Source organism: Synchiropus splendidus, chromosome 3 (genome assembly GCF_027744825.2).
Source record: "Synchiropus splendidus isolate RoL2022-P1 chromosome 3, RoL_Sspl_1.0, whole genome shotgun sequence".
In the NCBI taxonomy this organism is placed as follows: domain Eukaryota; kingdom Metazoa; phylum Chordata; class Actinopteri; order Syngnathiformes; family Callionymidae; genus Synchiropus; species Synchiropus splendidus.
Genome location: NC_071336.1, coordinates 22,830,097 through 22,847,031, shown reverse-complemented (window position 1 = coordinate 22,847,031; position 16,935 = coordinate 22,830,097). Strand labels below are relative to the sequence as shown.

Here is a 16,935-nt window from a genome sequence, read left to right as displayed (position 1 = left end):
TAAGACTCGTCAGTATTGAAGGGTTGTTGAAGTTTCATGAAACAGGGTCTGAATTTTTGGAGGCTACCAGATGGCACTGCCTACTGTAAATGGTTGGGGCTCAAACCAATACTTCAACGAAACATAATTTCTAAACCAAGAGCGCCACAAAGGGGCCTCTGGAAATTAGGACACTGTTTCATTAACCCTGCAATACTGTTTCATGGTACTTCAAATACCCATCACAACTTCCTCTAAACAAAAATTGAGTCGTTTTTAAGTTGGGGAGTATCCCTGCGGTGGTAGGTCCGGTTTTGTTTGAGGATGCCAAACTACATTATTTATACTTTGTACAGCAGCATCGCATTTTTCTGAAACCCTCAATCTGTTCTTAGTTCTCGAGGGAAGAGATCAGATATTGAGGTTGAAAGAATATTCAATGAATATTTCATGTATAGTCAAGCTTTAAAATGAAAAATACCCCCAAAGTTTTGCCAATTTAGAAGTCGCATTGCATCTGTTAGCCTCAAGTTCCCCATTAAAACAAAGGCAAGGCACCAATTTAAGTACAAATGAGATTCAAATGTACCAATGAGACTCTGGTCTTTTTAAGGGGCATTTTTTGAAGTATATGTCGTCTTGAAATACTGTTTCAACATGGCTCAACTCACCCTCTGAGCTTTTTTCTCTCCATTAGTTGGAAATGACAGGGACGTTGCAAGCTTCTGCAACATCACAGCCATTGAGATTCATTTTGTTTTGCCTCATATAACTATTCCTGCTGTCTCTTTTATTTCCTGGTTGTTTTTATTTTCTCCTCACCATATTCTCTGAACATTTCCGAATATTGCTTTTGTATTAAGATGCTTTCTGTGCTTCTAGCTGCACATTGTAAATCAATGACGGCTTCTAGTTTAAGGGTTTTCGCTTCTTCTTTGCAAACAGGTCCGAAACGTGACGGTGGACGGAGGTTTTGGTGGATGGTCAGGGTGGTCTACATGCAATCATAATGATGGCGGCAGCACCGGGTCGTGTCTCTGTCGAACCCGGGCCTGTGATAACCCGGCTCCTCAGTGTGGAGGACAGAAGTGCCAGGGGGTCAGCGTGGAGGTTGCCAACTGCTCAAGGTAAACTACTAGCTAAGGTTGGAGAATATCAAGCCTTGTGCCCCCATTCCTTGGCAAAATGATTGACAGGAGCTTGAAAGGGAAGCTATATATTATTTATCAGCAGATACAGCAGTTACATCCTGAGGGTGTGAATTACGCTGTGTTAAATATTCAGCGTTTCTCTGCTCACCTGATTTTAACACTTTCTCAGATGATTTTGGTGCGGATGCCTCCAGTACAAGAGCAGGCGTAGATGCTTTGACATATCCAAATGTAAAACACATTTGTCTTTTTTATTAGTCATAGTTTTGACCTGAGAGATGATTTTTTTTAAAAACCTTTCTTCACATATTGTGTCAAAGTCATGCAAATCTGTGAACATGCTAGCAGCGTACACTTTTGTGTCTGTGCACTGTTTTAGCATTGCAGTCAAGACCACCTGACCTGAGATAAAGACCAACTGAATACACAATACATAATATATAGTAATATATACATGTTTATTTTGTACTACAAAAGAAAAAGTCGTCTTTTTTTCCAAAATAAATCAACTAAACTGATATGCTTTTATCAGTTTGTTGCGTATACAGTTCCAGTCTGGACCCCTCAGTCTCAACAAGGTCTCTTGAGGCCCTTGAAGTTTGGTCTTAGACTTGGTCTCTGTCTGCTCTGGTCACAGTCTTGAATACAGCACTTACACTTTCACTTACTGTAACTTGCTGATAATTTAACATTTTGTTTTCCTGAATATTGTGACAGTAACTTTTTGTTTACCTCATTCCTGTTGTTTTCCTAAATCAAATCCAATGATTAAAAATGAATAAGCCAAATAGACTTCATTTATTAGTAATTGTTAATAAAGAAAAAACTCTGGCCATAGTGAGGCTTTACAGAAATACTAAATGTTTAATGAGACATTAGGAGGTTTGTTGGATGAATCCCTTGCAAGATGCTATTGAGCGCTGCATGATAACTCTTAACTCTGTTTTTTTAAGTGTGTATGTTGCTGTATAATTATATTGTTATCTCTCTTCAGCAGTATGTTATAGATACACACATTAGTCAGTCATGATGTAGGCCGTTCAAAATGAAATGGCAACGGCATTGGTTCTTTTGTCTTCTCTTAGGAACGGAGCCTGGACGCCCTGGACTTCCTGGTCTCCCTGTAGCACCAGCTGCGGCATTGGCTTTCAGGTGCGGCAGCGTTCCTGCAGCAACCCGACCCCACGCCACGGCGGGCGAGTGTGCGTGGGCCAAAATCGTGAGGAAAGGTACAGTAATAGACCACACATGCAAGCAGCCACACAGAGTGGTGCGACAGAATCCGAAGTCTTTGGTTTGTTTTGGTAGTGCTCCACTTTAATCCAACTTTGTGACAGACAATGAAGCAATCATGGGGACAGGCAGCGTCTGGTTAATTATCTGGCTTTCACACAAAGTCCAAGTTTGGATTTAGAGGTTTTCGGGGGATTTGTTGAATTGTTGTTTTTGCAGATGTTGGTGTTGTTCCTAAGCAACCGTCAGGGCTTGGAGAGACAGCTCGGAAAGTTAAAGACTTAAGAAGATTGTTGATACTGTACCAGCACAAAGCAGCTCAGGTAGCTGTTTGACATCATAGATAAGTATTTAGCAAGTAGCATTGATGTCGGTGGAAGTGTTTCGCTAGAGTTGTCAGATAATTGGCTTCATTTACTAAAAATCTAAATATATATTTTACATGTTGTAAAGATTCAAAGGCAATCTTAGGTCTTCTTGCCATCCTGCTTGTGATCTTTATCATTCTGATGTTCGCCAGAAGTGGAGAACGTGAAAACATGAATTCATTCACTTCAAAAGGAATGTGAGAGGATGTGCAGTGATGAGAAGTAAACGCGTTGCCCTGGCAACAGTGTCTTAATTAGATTTTTCCTAAGATTATACGTCTCTCTCTCTCTCTCGCCACTTCATTTTAATGCCACCTTTTTAACTCACCGTGCTTTATGGAGAGTATTATGCAAAACTTATCAGCCAGAAAACTATGGAAATGTACACAACGGGTGGGAAAATGTAGTCGCTATGGTTCGTTCCTTCCTCTCTTTAAGCTCCTGTATTTCATCTCCTCTTTAAGTCAATGCTTCTTTCGTCTATTTAAAACACATTTGGCCGACTTGTGTCCAGCTGTGAGCACAGGGAGCGTCTCTCTGTGTGGTAGTGTGTGTGTGTGTGTGCAGGAGACACAGACCGAGCGACAGCCCAACAGTAAGTGGGAGATGATAGTGTTAGCAGATGAATAATGCTTTGATTGTTTGAAGTTGCCGGAGCGGGTGGAAGAGGGAGATGTTTACCGTTGTGCATAGGTGTGCGTTGATTGTCAGCATATCCCGGGGTGTCACGCAATGTTGACTTCTCAGTGAAGGCACGGTAGTTGACGGAAGTCAATCAAGTGTGAAATGAGCCAATTCAAGCATTAATAACCTGCATATAATGCAACAGACTGAATCTCTATTTTTGTAGGACCTTGTCCCCTTTCAGGTACATTCACATCAGTGGTGATATTTGAGTTGTTATCCATATTTGAAGTCAATGTGAAGGCACTATTACGTGTGACAAAGTGCCAAGGTGTCAAACACCACTGTTGGAGTCGACTCCGAATCCAGAGCATACAGAGGCAAAGTCTCAGTAGACCTAGACCCTGAGGGGTGAGGCCAAGAACTTTGGTTTCAGTTTGGTTTGGGTCTGGCTCCCCGAATGAGCCTTAGACCTAATGGGCCTCAGGCCCTCAAAGTTTTACTCTTGGACTTCATTGTGTGAGAACACACATCATGTGTTCTGGTCTCAGGATGGGTGGTCTTGACTAGAACACTATCAAACACTGGAGTTAGCAACGAGTCGCCACACTTTAACTAATTTAAGCCCGGATTTTGCTGGTAATGTACGCAGTCAGGAAATGGAAGACAAGCTGATTGTACCGGTTGCAAGGCATTCACTGACCCAGCTGATAGCGCCTCTGGTGGATTGGATGTACTCAGAAACGACAATGTGCAAATTATTATTATTATTTTTTTCATTTTACTTTACTTCCACAGTAGATAACAGGCTAGATTTCAGCCTCTCTGCTCCGCCATCTTGACTTGCCACTGACTTAAGACCCGCTCCCACAGTCTGACAGCAAAATAGCCCAAGCCCAATTTCAATTACATTTTCAGTATTTTTTCAATGGGCTCTGAAGGTTTTTAGGGAGTCGGTTTTCACGTGTGCGGCAGAACAAAAAAATCTGAAAAAATTAAAACAGAGCATACAATCAAACCTCTGACCTTCAGTAAATCTATTTTTCTGTGACATTGGTGGCAAAATTTGTTGCTACTGTTGCGAGGTAAGATTGTCAGAGTAAAGTTAGCGTCTTTCATGGCCTTGCAGTGAGAATGCTGCTCTCTGGTGACATTGTTTTTCCATGAGCCAACACGATTCTCAAGTCTTACAAGTTGCCTTATTCATGAAGCCGAAGTAAGCAATAGATTTTCTTCATGAACCTCTCCTCAAAACTGATTCATAAACCCGTCAGAATCTCTCAAAAGGTCACAGACTATCTAGATGACAGTGAGTGTGGACGGTTAGCGGCATGAAGTCAACCGACTTGACACTGTTCTTTTAAGTCATATACGGCACCTTTCAGCTGCAGAATGTATGACAAGGAACCTTCCCGTTAAAGGTCAAGTGCTTCTTTTCTCAGTATTAGATGTAGGTTGGGCTTGTGGGGAAGGCAGGAGGACTGACTCTTTGAGTTCTAATGGTACATTTAAAACGAGTACAACTATCCCACGTGTGGGATCGACTCCAAAAAAAAAGAACCCCAGAATTTCATCTCTTCTCGTTTCCACCAGACTTTGAGTGCAGTGTTTCTCTCTCCAGTCTGAGGTTTAAATTAAAGGTGTCCATGAGCTGTCAAGGAAAACTATCAGCCTGCAGCAATATATTTAAGAATCAGAAAGTACATCTTAGATTCTGACTGAGAGAGGGAGTTGATCATTGCAGTGATCTTTGTTTTGGCGTAGACTATGGGTGTGTGTGTGTGCGCAGAGTATAAATCTATACTTGAAGGGACTTTTTGCTACTCCCCACAAGGTTAAGCCTCAATTTGAGAATTAAAACTTCTAAATAACTGGGTCATTGTAATGAAATTTAAGTTTGGTTCAGTTCCTGGTTAGAGTTAGTTTTGGGTGGTTAGGTTTAGGATGAGAGGCTGGGGAAGGCATGAAAGTCAATGAAATATCCCCACAAAACATAAAAACATGGCATGTGCGCGTGTGCACACACAATGGTGTGCGTGTGTGTGTGTGCATGCATGTCTCATCTCTCTCTATCTGTCGAACCATAATCCTCTCTCTAAAGATTTCCCAGCAACACAACATTCAGAAGCATCTTTCCAGCTGCAAACTGGCAGATTAGGAAATGTGGAAAATGACTCCCTTAAAAAGAGGAACAGCTCCGGCGTACGCAAATGCAGCTTTGGCTTCACCCTTACTATTGTGGGGAAGTACAATAGAAACGGCTGGTCCCTGGGTGAAGATAATAAAATAGAAGAAGATACCGTATTTCATCACAAAGAGTCTTTATTATCCCCAGAAGGGTGTAATGAGTCCAGAAACATCAAAAACAGCAATAAAAGCATTTTTATTGTGCGTAGGAAAAGATAAATAATGTGGCCCTAATGAGCCCGACGCTCCTCTGTTGTTCTTCTGTAATGAGGAGTGAGTAATTGACTGTTTTTGAGAGGGCTCTAATCCTGTCTCATAAAACAGCACAATTAAAGCTGATGCATGTGCAGCATCAGCAAAAATGCGCAAAGGCCCATCCTAGTGCATCGAGATCACGCTTCTTGTTTCAGGTGATGGAGGTTCTGCCTGCAGCTCAGACCGCGGTCATGTGATTCACTCAGTTGTTCACAACAAACGGTGACCGACCACATCGCAGGGCGAGGCTGGGTGAAGTTCGCCCCAAGCGTTCTGTGCACAGCCCTGTCTCGTGGTGTGAACACTTTGCTGTTCATTTAATTTACTGGCGAAGCTAAAAGTGTGGCGACATTTCCAGAGCCCTTCACATGTGATTTTTAGGCTTTTATCGAACAGAGGAGCGATTGCAGAACACAGCAGCTGCTGAAAGGACACCGTCACGGTGGATTTGTTTGCTTGCTTATTTCATTTGTTATCAAGAAATGCTCTTCACTGCACATGCATTGAGGTTTTAGCACATTTACAGCTGTTTGGACCACAATTCTAGACTTAAATGCATGAATATTATGCACGTTATTTTTATTTCGGCAGGTAGATATGATTTATTATTTCGTCTTCATTCCTAGAAACAGGGTGTATTATATTGTTGTTATTGTCAGTTTTATTCATTTTTTATTTTCATTTGAATTATATTTTTCAGTTGAATTCATGTGTAATTATTTTTAAAGATATGAAACCAGAAAATGAAACATTATTTTACTGACCTTTTTAATGTTCTCGATCTCTGATATTGAAATTGTGATGAAAGACACCCTTTGCTTATTATTCATTATGTTAATTAAATTTGGATTTTTTTCTATGGTTCGTCAGGTAATTAATATATACTTCATGCTAGTATCTTTGACATTAAAAATCAAAGACTAAATGAGTACGAATTTACTTTGTTTTAATACTCTAGAATCATAATTCTTGTTTTTTGTTCCTTTCTAACTCGAACCCGTTTTTTTTTTTACTTTTTTCATATTTTTCTCCATTTTCTCTACATTTTCTTTTGTCTCTCTTGTATCTTAATAGTCACAGCATAAAATGTATATCATATAACCATAAGAACTTCTATTCTGTGGTTTCAAAGAACAGAACTTCATTTTTTTCTTATCATTTCACTGCCACTCACAAAGTTGCCATTAATAAGTGAAGTGTTCCAGTAATTTCCCATCGCTATGTTACACTCAAAATGTTACCACACGATGTTAATGTTCATGTCATCACATTACTAGAACCAAACATTTGCTGACTATTGCAGTAAATAACATGGGTGATGTGTCAGTTCCCTGTTATGAAGGTCCCGCCCTTCGATGTTGTAATAAAATGATAGCCCTTTTTGTCAAATAACATTATACAAGTCCTGCTCAAGGCAACACAACAGGCTGAAGGGAAGCTTCTATTTGGAACATGAACTCCCAAAGCTGACAACAGAAGTCTGTAACAAATGTCACGGAAACACAATGGTTACTGAACCAGACAATTACTGCATTCACAAATCTGATGGTAGCGAAAACATGGATGCAGAAATCATATTCAAAGAATTGGAAAATGTATTGTTTACTTGTTTTTTTATCTCAGGAATGAGACAAGGCTGCTTTATTGGACATTAGAGTTTATTTTTTAGCATCTAGAAAGATCAGTTTTTCCTGCTCGCCATCCCAACCTCATGAGTAAACATGATGTCCTGAGATGACATGGACAAGATGATACAGCATTCACCAGCGGGGATTATTATATATTGTTAGCGCTCTGTTTCTCTTTTCTTATCACTTTCTTTATTGCAGTCAGAAACCTTATGAAAGAGCTTATGATGAACTTGTTGACTCTAAAGTGAAACAACAGTCTGATCGCCTGCAGCCGCTGCCTCCTTTCTTTCCCAGGTACTGCAACGAACACCTGCCCTGCCCGCCTCACACCTACTGGTCGGCCTGGTCGGCATGGGAACGCTGCAACGTGCCTTGTGGTGGAGGGATCCAGTCCCGACGCAGAACCTGTGAGAATGGCATTGACTGTCCCGGGTGTGGTCAGGTAGGTTACAGTCGAAGCTTTGTCCTGTGGGTCTCTGCATTGTTCGAAAATGTCAGTGGTGACATTAGATGCAGCTGTAGCCACTGGTTACGGTGCGGCAACATATAAAATGACTAGCGTCTGTGGGTTTGTATGCAAACTGGCAGCGCCTGTCAGATTTACTACCACGGCAGCTCTGTTGCCTCAAACTTAATATCATCCATGATTTCTCCGAAGTATAGATGAGCCAGGGAAGGGCGGAAAAATGAGTCTGCATTGTCCTTGTCGTGTTCTGATATTTATTACGTTTATTTCATGGAGCAAACAAGCAAACTGCCGAAATAAATGGACTGCTGTATTTTCGATGTTGTTGAAGCGACTTACAGAATTGACATTGGACTGGGTGAGGCTGATTCTCAGTTAGATGTTTACATTTTGGTTCCTCTGCAGATGGAATTGTTGGAAATTGTTCTGAAATATTGTATGGAGATGCGTGTACTTGGGAATGACATTCAAATTTTATAGCTCTTCATAAGGGAATGACATTGTGATCTGTGGTGAGAGCAGGGAGCAAGTGGAAGAGAAGCCAGAGAGGTGGAGGTCTGCCTTAGAAAGGAGAGGAATGAAGGTTAGCCGCAGTAAGATGGAATACATGTGTGTGAATGAGAGGGAGCCAAGTGGACAGGTGAAGTTACAGGATGCAGAGACAAAGAAGGTGGGGGGATTTAAGTACTTAATCTCAACTGTCCATGGGGCAAGTGTGAGAAGGAGGCGAAGAAGCGGGTGCAGGCATGTGTGACAAAAGGGTGTTGGCAAGGATGAAAGGGAAAGTGTACAAAACAGTGGCAGGCCAGAAATGCTGGAGGTAGCAGAGATGAAGATGCTGAGGTTCACTCTGGGAGTGAGCAGGATGGATGGGATCAGAGGGACAGCACATGTCAGATGTTTAGGAGACAAAGTCAGAGAGGCTAGGTGGAGATGGTTTGTGGATGTAGTGAACGAGGACATGGGGTTTGTAGGTTAGAGAGAAGAGGAAGCAGAGGACAGGGTGAGATGGAGGAGGATGATCAGCTGTGGCCACCCCTGAAGGGAGAAGCCGAAAGATTCAGAAGAAGAAGACGATAAGGGAACAATTAATGCAAGACAAATTACAGTATATGAAAACGGGTACAGAGAAGGTGTTGAGTCATGTGAATAAAATCACAAGCAGGTGCACATGAGAGCATGACAGACACAAGTCAGGAGTCAGGCTGTACTGATTAACCGAGAGTCTGCAGTCCTGACTTCACCACCAGTCTGGGCCAGGTACAGCAGCATCCTGTGTCCCTGCATGGGTTGTAATAAAGGTTAAGAAAATCATAAATAAATAATTGTAAGTACAGTAAGATATTAAGAAATACAAAAAGAGTCTTAAATTTGGTCCGGATCTTTTTTTTTTTTTTGTGATTTTCTTTTCTTTTTTTCAATGGCATCATATTTGCCAGCTGTAGCTTCACTGTCTAGACATTTCCTCTGCATTTTAGAATTGATTTTTCCGTTTTTAACATTACCTTTTAAATCTCATTTGGGTCTCGATGTGTTGACCACCTCTGAGCCAACCTGCAGTCTTAGATCCTCACACACGGCAAGTCCCTATAATGTATTCCAAATTTGAGGCTGAAATGAAAAGGGAACGGAGCCTTTTCCGTCGGTGCGCCCTGACTTTGGAACAGTCTGCCCGAGGAGATAAGACTGGCTGAGCCTGTGCCGTCCCTTAAATCTCTTATGAAAATGTGTTTTTTTACAGACAGGCTTTTGTTCGATGATGTCCACTCACTGGATTCGTTGAGGGGAATTTTATTGTTATTGTTATTTTAGTTATGTTATTGCCAAGCTGAATCTCATTGTCCTCTGGCTATTCAATTACCTCGCTACATGTCTCTGTTTTTATCTGTACTTTTTTTCTGCACTGCTGCTTTCTGCTGTGTATGACTGTGTTTAAATTGTTTGGTGTTTGATTTTATGTGTCGCACTTTGTGACACGAGTTGGATAGGTGCTATAAAAATAAAGACTTATAATTATATTATTATGATATAAAGAAATAAAAACAGCATTCGTATGTACTGACACCTGCTCATGTGGTTCCTCAGCACCTGTGTGTGATAGTGGAGTGAGTTGTTTAAAGAGGAGGTGAATTCAGTTTTCACTCTTCAATTAACATTGCTTTAAAGGCTGTTTGTGTCAAACCATGCTCACACTGTGTAAAGGCCTTCAAGGCTCCAGGCCTGAGCAGCTCTTCATATCATGCTCCCTCCCACACTAGGCCTTGTAGCCACACTTACCGCTGCAAAGACAGCCCCGAGGAAGCGGGTGACCTTTAATCATTGTGGGCAGCATCTCATTTGCGCGATCTCACAGGGCCTGGCTCAGCGGAGTGGAGGAGCTGTTTTTAAAAACAAGATTATTTGCTGTCACAACACCACAGTCAGCTGATGATGGTGACATCTTGCAGAGAGGAAAAACTGTGACTCATTAAGTCAGAAGGCTTTTTGAATGAACACAGAACACATCTTGTATGGTTAATTTTCCACAACTGCCGCCTCTACCTTTCAAGCTGTTGTCACTTCTCTTCCCGACTGTTATTCCTGACGGACTTTGGTTGGTCTGTTTTGGCTGCCACCCCATTGAGACGTCAGCCAGCTGGGATACTGTAATTGTTTGCAAACCAGTGCTACTGATCATTTTCCTAGATTAAAAACTGTGTTTTAGTTTGGATCAGTCACTTTACTTATTACCGCCACAGAAATATAAGATGTTATCAGCCATCTGTCTCACACGCTCACACTTTCCAGGGGAGAATGGCAGCCACCTGTGGTCATCTCCAGATGCTGACCAGATGACAAGCTGGCAGAAGAACTAAAGATAGAATGAATGATATTATACTCCAACATACACATGGCCGTCGTTCTCGCGGCTTTTATTTTTCCTTTGTTTATATCTGTTGAATATCTCATGACATGTTTTGGTTTGGTTTGTCAATTCATGGTGTCAGTGGCAACTGAAAGTGCCAGCCATGCAATGAACAATCCATCGACTCAGACAAATTATCAACTTGTAGCTAGCAAGCAACACACTGCCCACACCCTTCCCACACACCTGTACTGATGAATTTCTTTCTACCAGTCACATTTCCTTCAGCGATGTTTTAATTTTATTTTTTTTCAAAAGGTGACAATTGCAGATTGTGTTACATAAGCCACTTGAAAGTTTTTCTTCCGTGAGAGAAGAAGGAGTATTTTGTTGATATCATCACTTCTACAGTACAAACAACTGGCTATGAGAGGGACCTTATGATAGTGGGCCCCAGTGTAATAAAGTCGGAAATAGATTTCAAATGGTACAGTGGAGAACATTCATTCTGAATGCTTCAATATAAAGTAGTGACCATTTATCACAGGTCCTTCAGAACGAAATAAAGTTCATATACTGTAAGTGGCAACCACTGACATTTCTTTCACTGCAGTTCTTTCATTTGTTGTGCTTTTGGGATCTTAGAGATAAAAATTAGTTTATGAATACCTACATTATTTTTGAGCGAGTTGTAACCTAAAATGCATATGATTCAATCTTTACCCCACAAAAATTGATCAGTGAGAGGAGAGAGAGAGGACAATTGTGCAGTCCACAGATGGCATTTATAGACTTTTAGAAACTGTTTCCTAAAAGTGCTGTTTTTAAGAGTTGAACATTTTAAACAAGAGTTTCAATCAGAAAAGTTGGAAACAATGGAGCAGCTCCTGAAAAAAGGCTTTCCAGAGAAATTCACTGTTGTTCCTATAGTGATGAAGAGAATTATCCTATTTTTTCGCATGATACCAACTTAAGAGCAGCTTTAGCAGCATCCTATAACTCATCCCTTCTCACCAGCTCCATGTTTAGTGAGTATGATCATCTCTAATGTACCGTAAGTGCATCTCTTGAACCCATTCTCACCTTAATGGCGCCATGTTTTTCTGAGGTGAAGATGTGTGTTAGGATTTTTAAACAGAGAAATGAGCTCCCAAACAGAACTGAAATAAAATAATCTTGCAAATTAAAACATCAGACAAGCAACTAATCGCTTTATACATTATTCATTGAAATTAAAATCAAACGAATAGTGAGGAAAAACATTCTTAACCAGTGAAAGAGCTGTGTAAAGCAACAAAAATAGACAAAAAATCCTTGGGATTGGTCTAAATGATAAGAAAGGTGTCCTTGGTTCATTCTCCAGTGATTTTGGTCCTCAAATATTGGTTGAAAATAGCATACACCTAATTGATAAGTATTAAATCCTGGGCGTAAGTGAGACACAACCGAAACCAGAGAACCGCAAACACAATAAAACACACGCCAATGTTGCAGAGCTGCTTCTTTTCACGAGGTCATAAATCCTCAAAGGTATTTCTGCCTGTAAATGGCTGAGCACATAAATTTCTTCTCTGCAGATTTCAAACAGTTCGACTCTTCTCTGCTGAACTCAACTTCTTGACCCTGTAACCGAATGCTACAAGTCAAAGACAAGTCGCAAGCTTCTGAGGAGGCACATGGTCTCTCTGTGCTCGTGGGAGATGCTTACCAGATAGTTCTAGTGATACAGATGTTCAAGTGAGGGAGAGTGTATTCCATATTCAGGTAAACTCAGGTTTCCCCATATGTTACACGGCCAGGCAAACACTCTCCACAGACTTGGCAACAGTAGACAAGATTCACTGGAGACCACTGTTCAGTCTAATCTCTCCATCTGTACAACGGCCTTAAATGTCAGTGGACTTGCCGATATATATCGGCGCCCTGATGCATAACAAGCCACGTTTTCTCTGCCCTCTCCTAATGACTCTTTTCCCTCTCACTTAAGCCTGAGCAGGTCCAGTAAGAAGTATAATGAGTGTAATGACGGGGGGAGACTAGAAAGGCACAACTCCTTGTTATTCATTACCAGAACTGGCCACACACCACAGAGAGCTCTTTGTGCTTGGACTCCATTTACCTCAGACTCACACGTCGACACTTTCTTACATAAAGACAGAAGTCACAGGTCCTATCTCACCTTTCCCTTCACCATTGGATATTAGCATTCGTACACGATTTATGCTTCAATTTAATACTCTAAGTTCCATTGATGCAAGGTTTTAACAGTACCTCGAAATCCCCTGAAATATTGATCATCTTTTCTGTCCTTTAATCTAATATCTGAAGCCCTTCATTGGCAGTGACTCTTGGCTTTGAGGTGTTTGGGGCCAGCCTTCAGTGGAGCATTTCTTTGAACCACAGGCATCATTTTAAAATGTAAATTGGATCCAAGTCAGGGGATGATCTTGGCGCGTTTGCTGGAGTTATTATCTCTGACATCAACGGAGTGTTTGTGGGTTTTGGGATTATTGTCTTGCCTTAAAATCTAATCTATTTTCATCTTCACTGTCCTGACAGCAGCAGTTTTTTTGTTTTGTTTTTCTATCAAACTTCCCCTTACAGTTCACATTATTGGAGCCAAGTGTTTGCATTAGACTTTTCCACCCATCCATCCATTTTCCTCCACTTATCCCAGGTGGGCTCATCGGCCAGAGCAATGAGGCCCAGACATCCCTCTCCCCAGACATACTAACAACTTACTATGACATATACCATGAGTGCCCCACCAGGAGGAATCCTGAAATGATTCATGGACCCATGGCTTCTCTAAATTTGGTGAAGCACTAAATACACATTTACACATTTGATATGACATCATTCAAAGTTCCTGACACAAATGTATGAACTATCAATAGAGTAGAGTAGAGTAGTAGTAGTAGTTTTTCAAGTATTGTGGTATTGTATGACTTTGTGTTGGATTATATCTGCAGCATATTTTCTTTAACCGAAGAACAACATCCCAATTAGCAATACTAGAGTCGACTAAAAAATAAGCGTTGAGATGAATTATCCTTGATATTTCCTTTATAAACTAATGCTGCCTGAATGAGAGCAGCAAAACTGCCCTGCTTGACGCCAGGCTGAAGCTGCCCTAAGAAGCCATGCAACCCAAGTTGCTGCCGCTCCATTTCAACGTCGCATGTGAAGACTCTCTTAGCACAAACCCATTACGTCAGCATTTTTCAGCCCTCTGCCCACCACTTCTATACTGACCAGGTTCCATCTGAGATGCTATCATCCTCCCACCCAGAAGCTCCTGCACGACATTCCAACTCATTGCAGCGGCAGTTAAACATGCTGCTTGGCATATAATTGCTATTTGCCCACAATAAGATCTCTGTGTTCCCTTCGTGGGAGGCGACATCTCTGTCGACATATGATTTCAATTTGCTTTTTCACATGCCCACCTGCACATTCAAAGGCTTTGTAAGATTTGGATTTTGGAGCTGAATTCTATTTAATTTCACTTTCATCCAGTCTCTACTGAATGGACAACCATGTAATGCTGAGCATTACGTTGAAGGAGTAAAGCTGAAGAAATGTTCTCCACCGTCTTAACTGTATTTTCTTTTATCTGCTAGTTGACTCAACACTATTTCCTGTTAAGTTTTTCAGGTGCCTGGGATTTTAAAACAATGCCTGATTTAAAACACATTTGTGAATACACTTATTTTGTACTTTGTTTGTTTGTATGTTCCTCAGCTTTATTAATAGCAAAATTGCCTCTCTCCCCGCAGCATACCTTTATTAATGTGCCACGCTTTGTATTCACACACAGCCCCACAGATGGAGGTAAAAAGGTCTTTTCAGGTCTTTGGGTGGCAAGCTGCTAACTTAACAACAGACAAGCAAGACATGTGAGAGTGGACAGGGACAGATACTACTGGTGTGTTTGAGTGGTTTTAGATAATCTGTGCTCCCCATCTAAATGCTTCATCGACACTGGGAAATTCTGCCAATTCTATAAGTTCTGGTTTTAGAAAATAACGTTTAAACTCTTTGTGCTTTTGACTGGCCACTGTGTTGGCAACGCTTGTTGCTGCTCATTATAATGAAAGAGAGAGGAGTTATTGTGTTCATATTTCCAAAGGGTTCAAGTGCTGAGGAGTGCGGTGTAACCAAAGTGATTGTGAAGTTGTGAAGAGTTGTGAGTCAGCTGTAAAGAAAGTTTTCAGTCTGGAACCCAGTTTTAAGAAGAGCAAATCTAGTGACTGAAAACACAGGATCTAGCTGAGTCACAAACTTGATTTATTTTAGTATTTCATTTGCAAACTGTGGTTACTGTGGCAGTAAAATATTTTAACATTGTCCATTGAAACAACAGAGAGAAATTCATTCAGAAATTCACAGCCACAGAATTGTTTTAAAGCGTCATTATCCTCATGGTTGGATTCATTGGTTGCATGGGGAGCTTTCAAATGGGCTGTTCAGTCCGTACAGGTATCATATTAGCAGGGCAAATGAGAATCACTCCATCATGATGGCTGCAGCTTCTGACTGTATGAATGTTAAAGACCTGAAACTTCAGCTATTGCCTAATGATTCTGTCTGCATTTTTTTAAAGTTTGAACTTGATGGATTCACAGCCTTTTTGCAAATGCTGTGCCAATTACGTGGGTAGTAAGTTGTTTGAGTGTGAATAATCCCACAGATTGTATCTCCTAGATGATGTGCGAAATTTCATATCAAATACTTCATTTTTCTCTTATCACATTTGGAGATAAACTTTTCTGTTTCAAGCAATGTTGCCTGTATCCAGAGGAGTTTGCTTCATGAAAGTTTCATGACATTTTGTTTAGAAACTTGGGAAGGTTTTGCTGTTTCCCCTGTTTAGATATAGAGATAAGGGACTCCAAAAAGAGACAGCAGGTTGATAGAACTCTATGGAGTGAATTGTGTAGTGTTACAGTCTACTCTCACATTATTGTGGCAAACAAGTAGGCGGGTCTTGTTCATACCCGGCAGATTTTCCACAGTCGGAGAGGCTTATTCCCAATAATACACTGTAGGTCTTGACTCCACCTGTGATCCTGAGAGAGGAATCATTTTAAACCCAGTAATTATCTCCTCAGCCCTCAGAGAGTTCAGACGGAAAAGCTTTCTGGACCAGCCTCATTAAATATTAAGATCGTTTGCCCACCATTAACAACTAACACAGCAAGCGCAGCCAGATCGCCCACAGTCACCCGTCAGTCACGGAAGAGTATCGCTGACACTTTTTATTTTTATTATTAGGTAATAATCAGCCTGCTGAAGTCTGTGATGGCAGATATTGATAAATATTAATGTCTGCGCCAGACGCAGACAGGCAGAAAGTCTGATGGAGGTGACACCACCATTTTTCATATTTTCAATCCTCACTGTGTTCTTAACCTGGGTGCTCCGGGGAAGAGCAGCGGAGGAGAGATGGCAAGATTAAAATGAGCGTTGATAAGAGGAGGGAGATGAAACGGAGATACGGGAGGAAAGGCAAACAAGAGGGTGAAAGTGTGTTATTACCAAGGGTGGAGACAATTCAAAAATGCTCGTATGTACTTAGATTGTGACTTTAATATTAGTCTATTACATCATACATAATTATGTGAGTGCTGCTTCAACAAATATTGACTTGAAGATTGACTGGAACACAGTCTATACGCAAATGTATGCGTCAGATTTGAACCAAAATGGAATTAGAATTAGGTGAGAAGAGACAAGTCAAAAGAACTCTAATGACATTAGGGGGACCAGACTCAAACTGTAGAGCTGAAAAGTCGTTAATTTACAAGAGTAAATTAACAGGGATTGATTTACAACAGCACGAAAACGCAAAGACAAACAGGAACGAAGAAACCAAGGACGTCGGCACCAAACTGTGGAGTGAGGAGAACGCAGAGGGGCAGGGAAAAACAGGAAGGAAAACAGGCAAATAAATGTAAATAGAGAGAAGTGAAAAACAGAAAACGGAGCGAGGAGAGCAAACTAAGGAGGTGGCTGAAAAGAAAGTCAAGCACGCACAGAATTCAGATCAAAATCAGAAGCATGAGAGAGTGGAGTCACAAGGGAGTTTATCATAGGAACGCAAAGTACCATCTGGCGACACAAACTGGCACCCAGGTGTAGATATCCAGGAAAGCTAGATTCGCTGATCGATGCCAGCCGTGTCGCTCGGGAA

At 41.1% G+C, this 16,935-nt stretch overlaps 1 protein-coding gene across 2 annotated transcripts in view; it reads left to right on the top strand.

Annotated features, from left to right (window-relative positions):
- The window catches only part of sema5a (sema domain, seven thrombospondin repeats (type 1 and type 1-like), transmembrane domain (TM) and short cytoplasmic domain, (semaphorin) 5A), a 116,498-nt gene that overhangs the window by 72,231 nt on the left and 27,332 nt on the right, over positions 1–16,935 (top strand). For both annotated transcript variants that reach the window (XR_008414167.1, XM_053859690.1), the window contains exons 13-15: positions 925–1,106; positions 2,216–2,359; positions 7,723–7,870. Coding sequence is in view for 1 of the 2 variants with exons in the window: in XM_053859690.1 (XP_053715665.1) it covers positions 925–1,106; positions 2,216–2,359; positions 7,723–7,870 (474 nt within the window). In the remaining variant the exon portion in view is untranslated. The remainder of the gene's footprint in view (positions 1–924; positions 1,107–2,215; positions 2,360–7,722; positions 7,871–16,935) is intronic.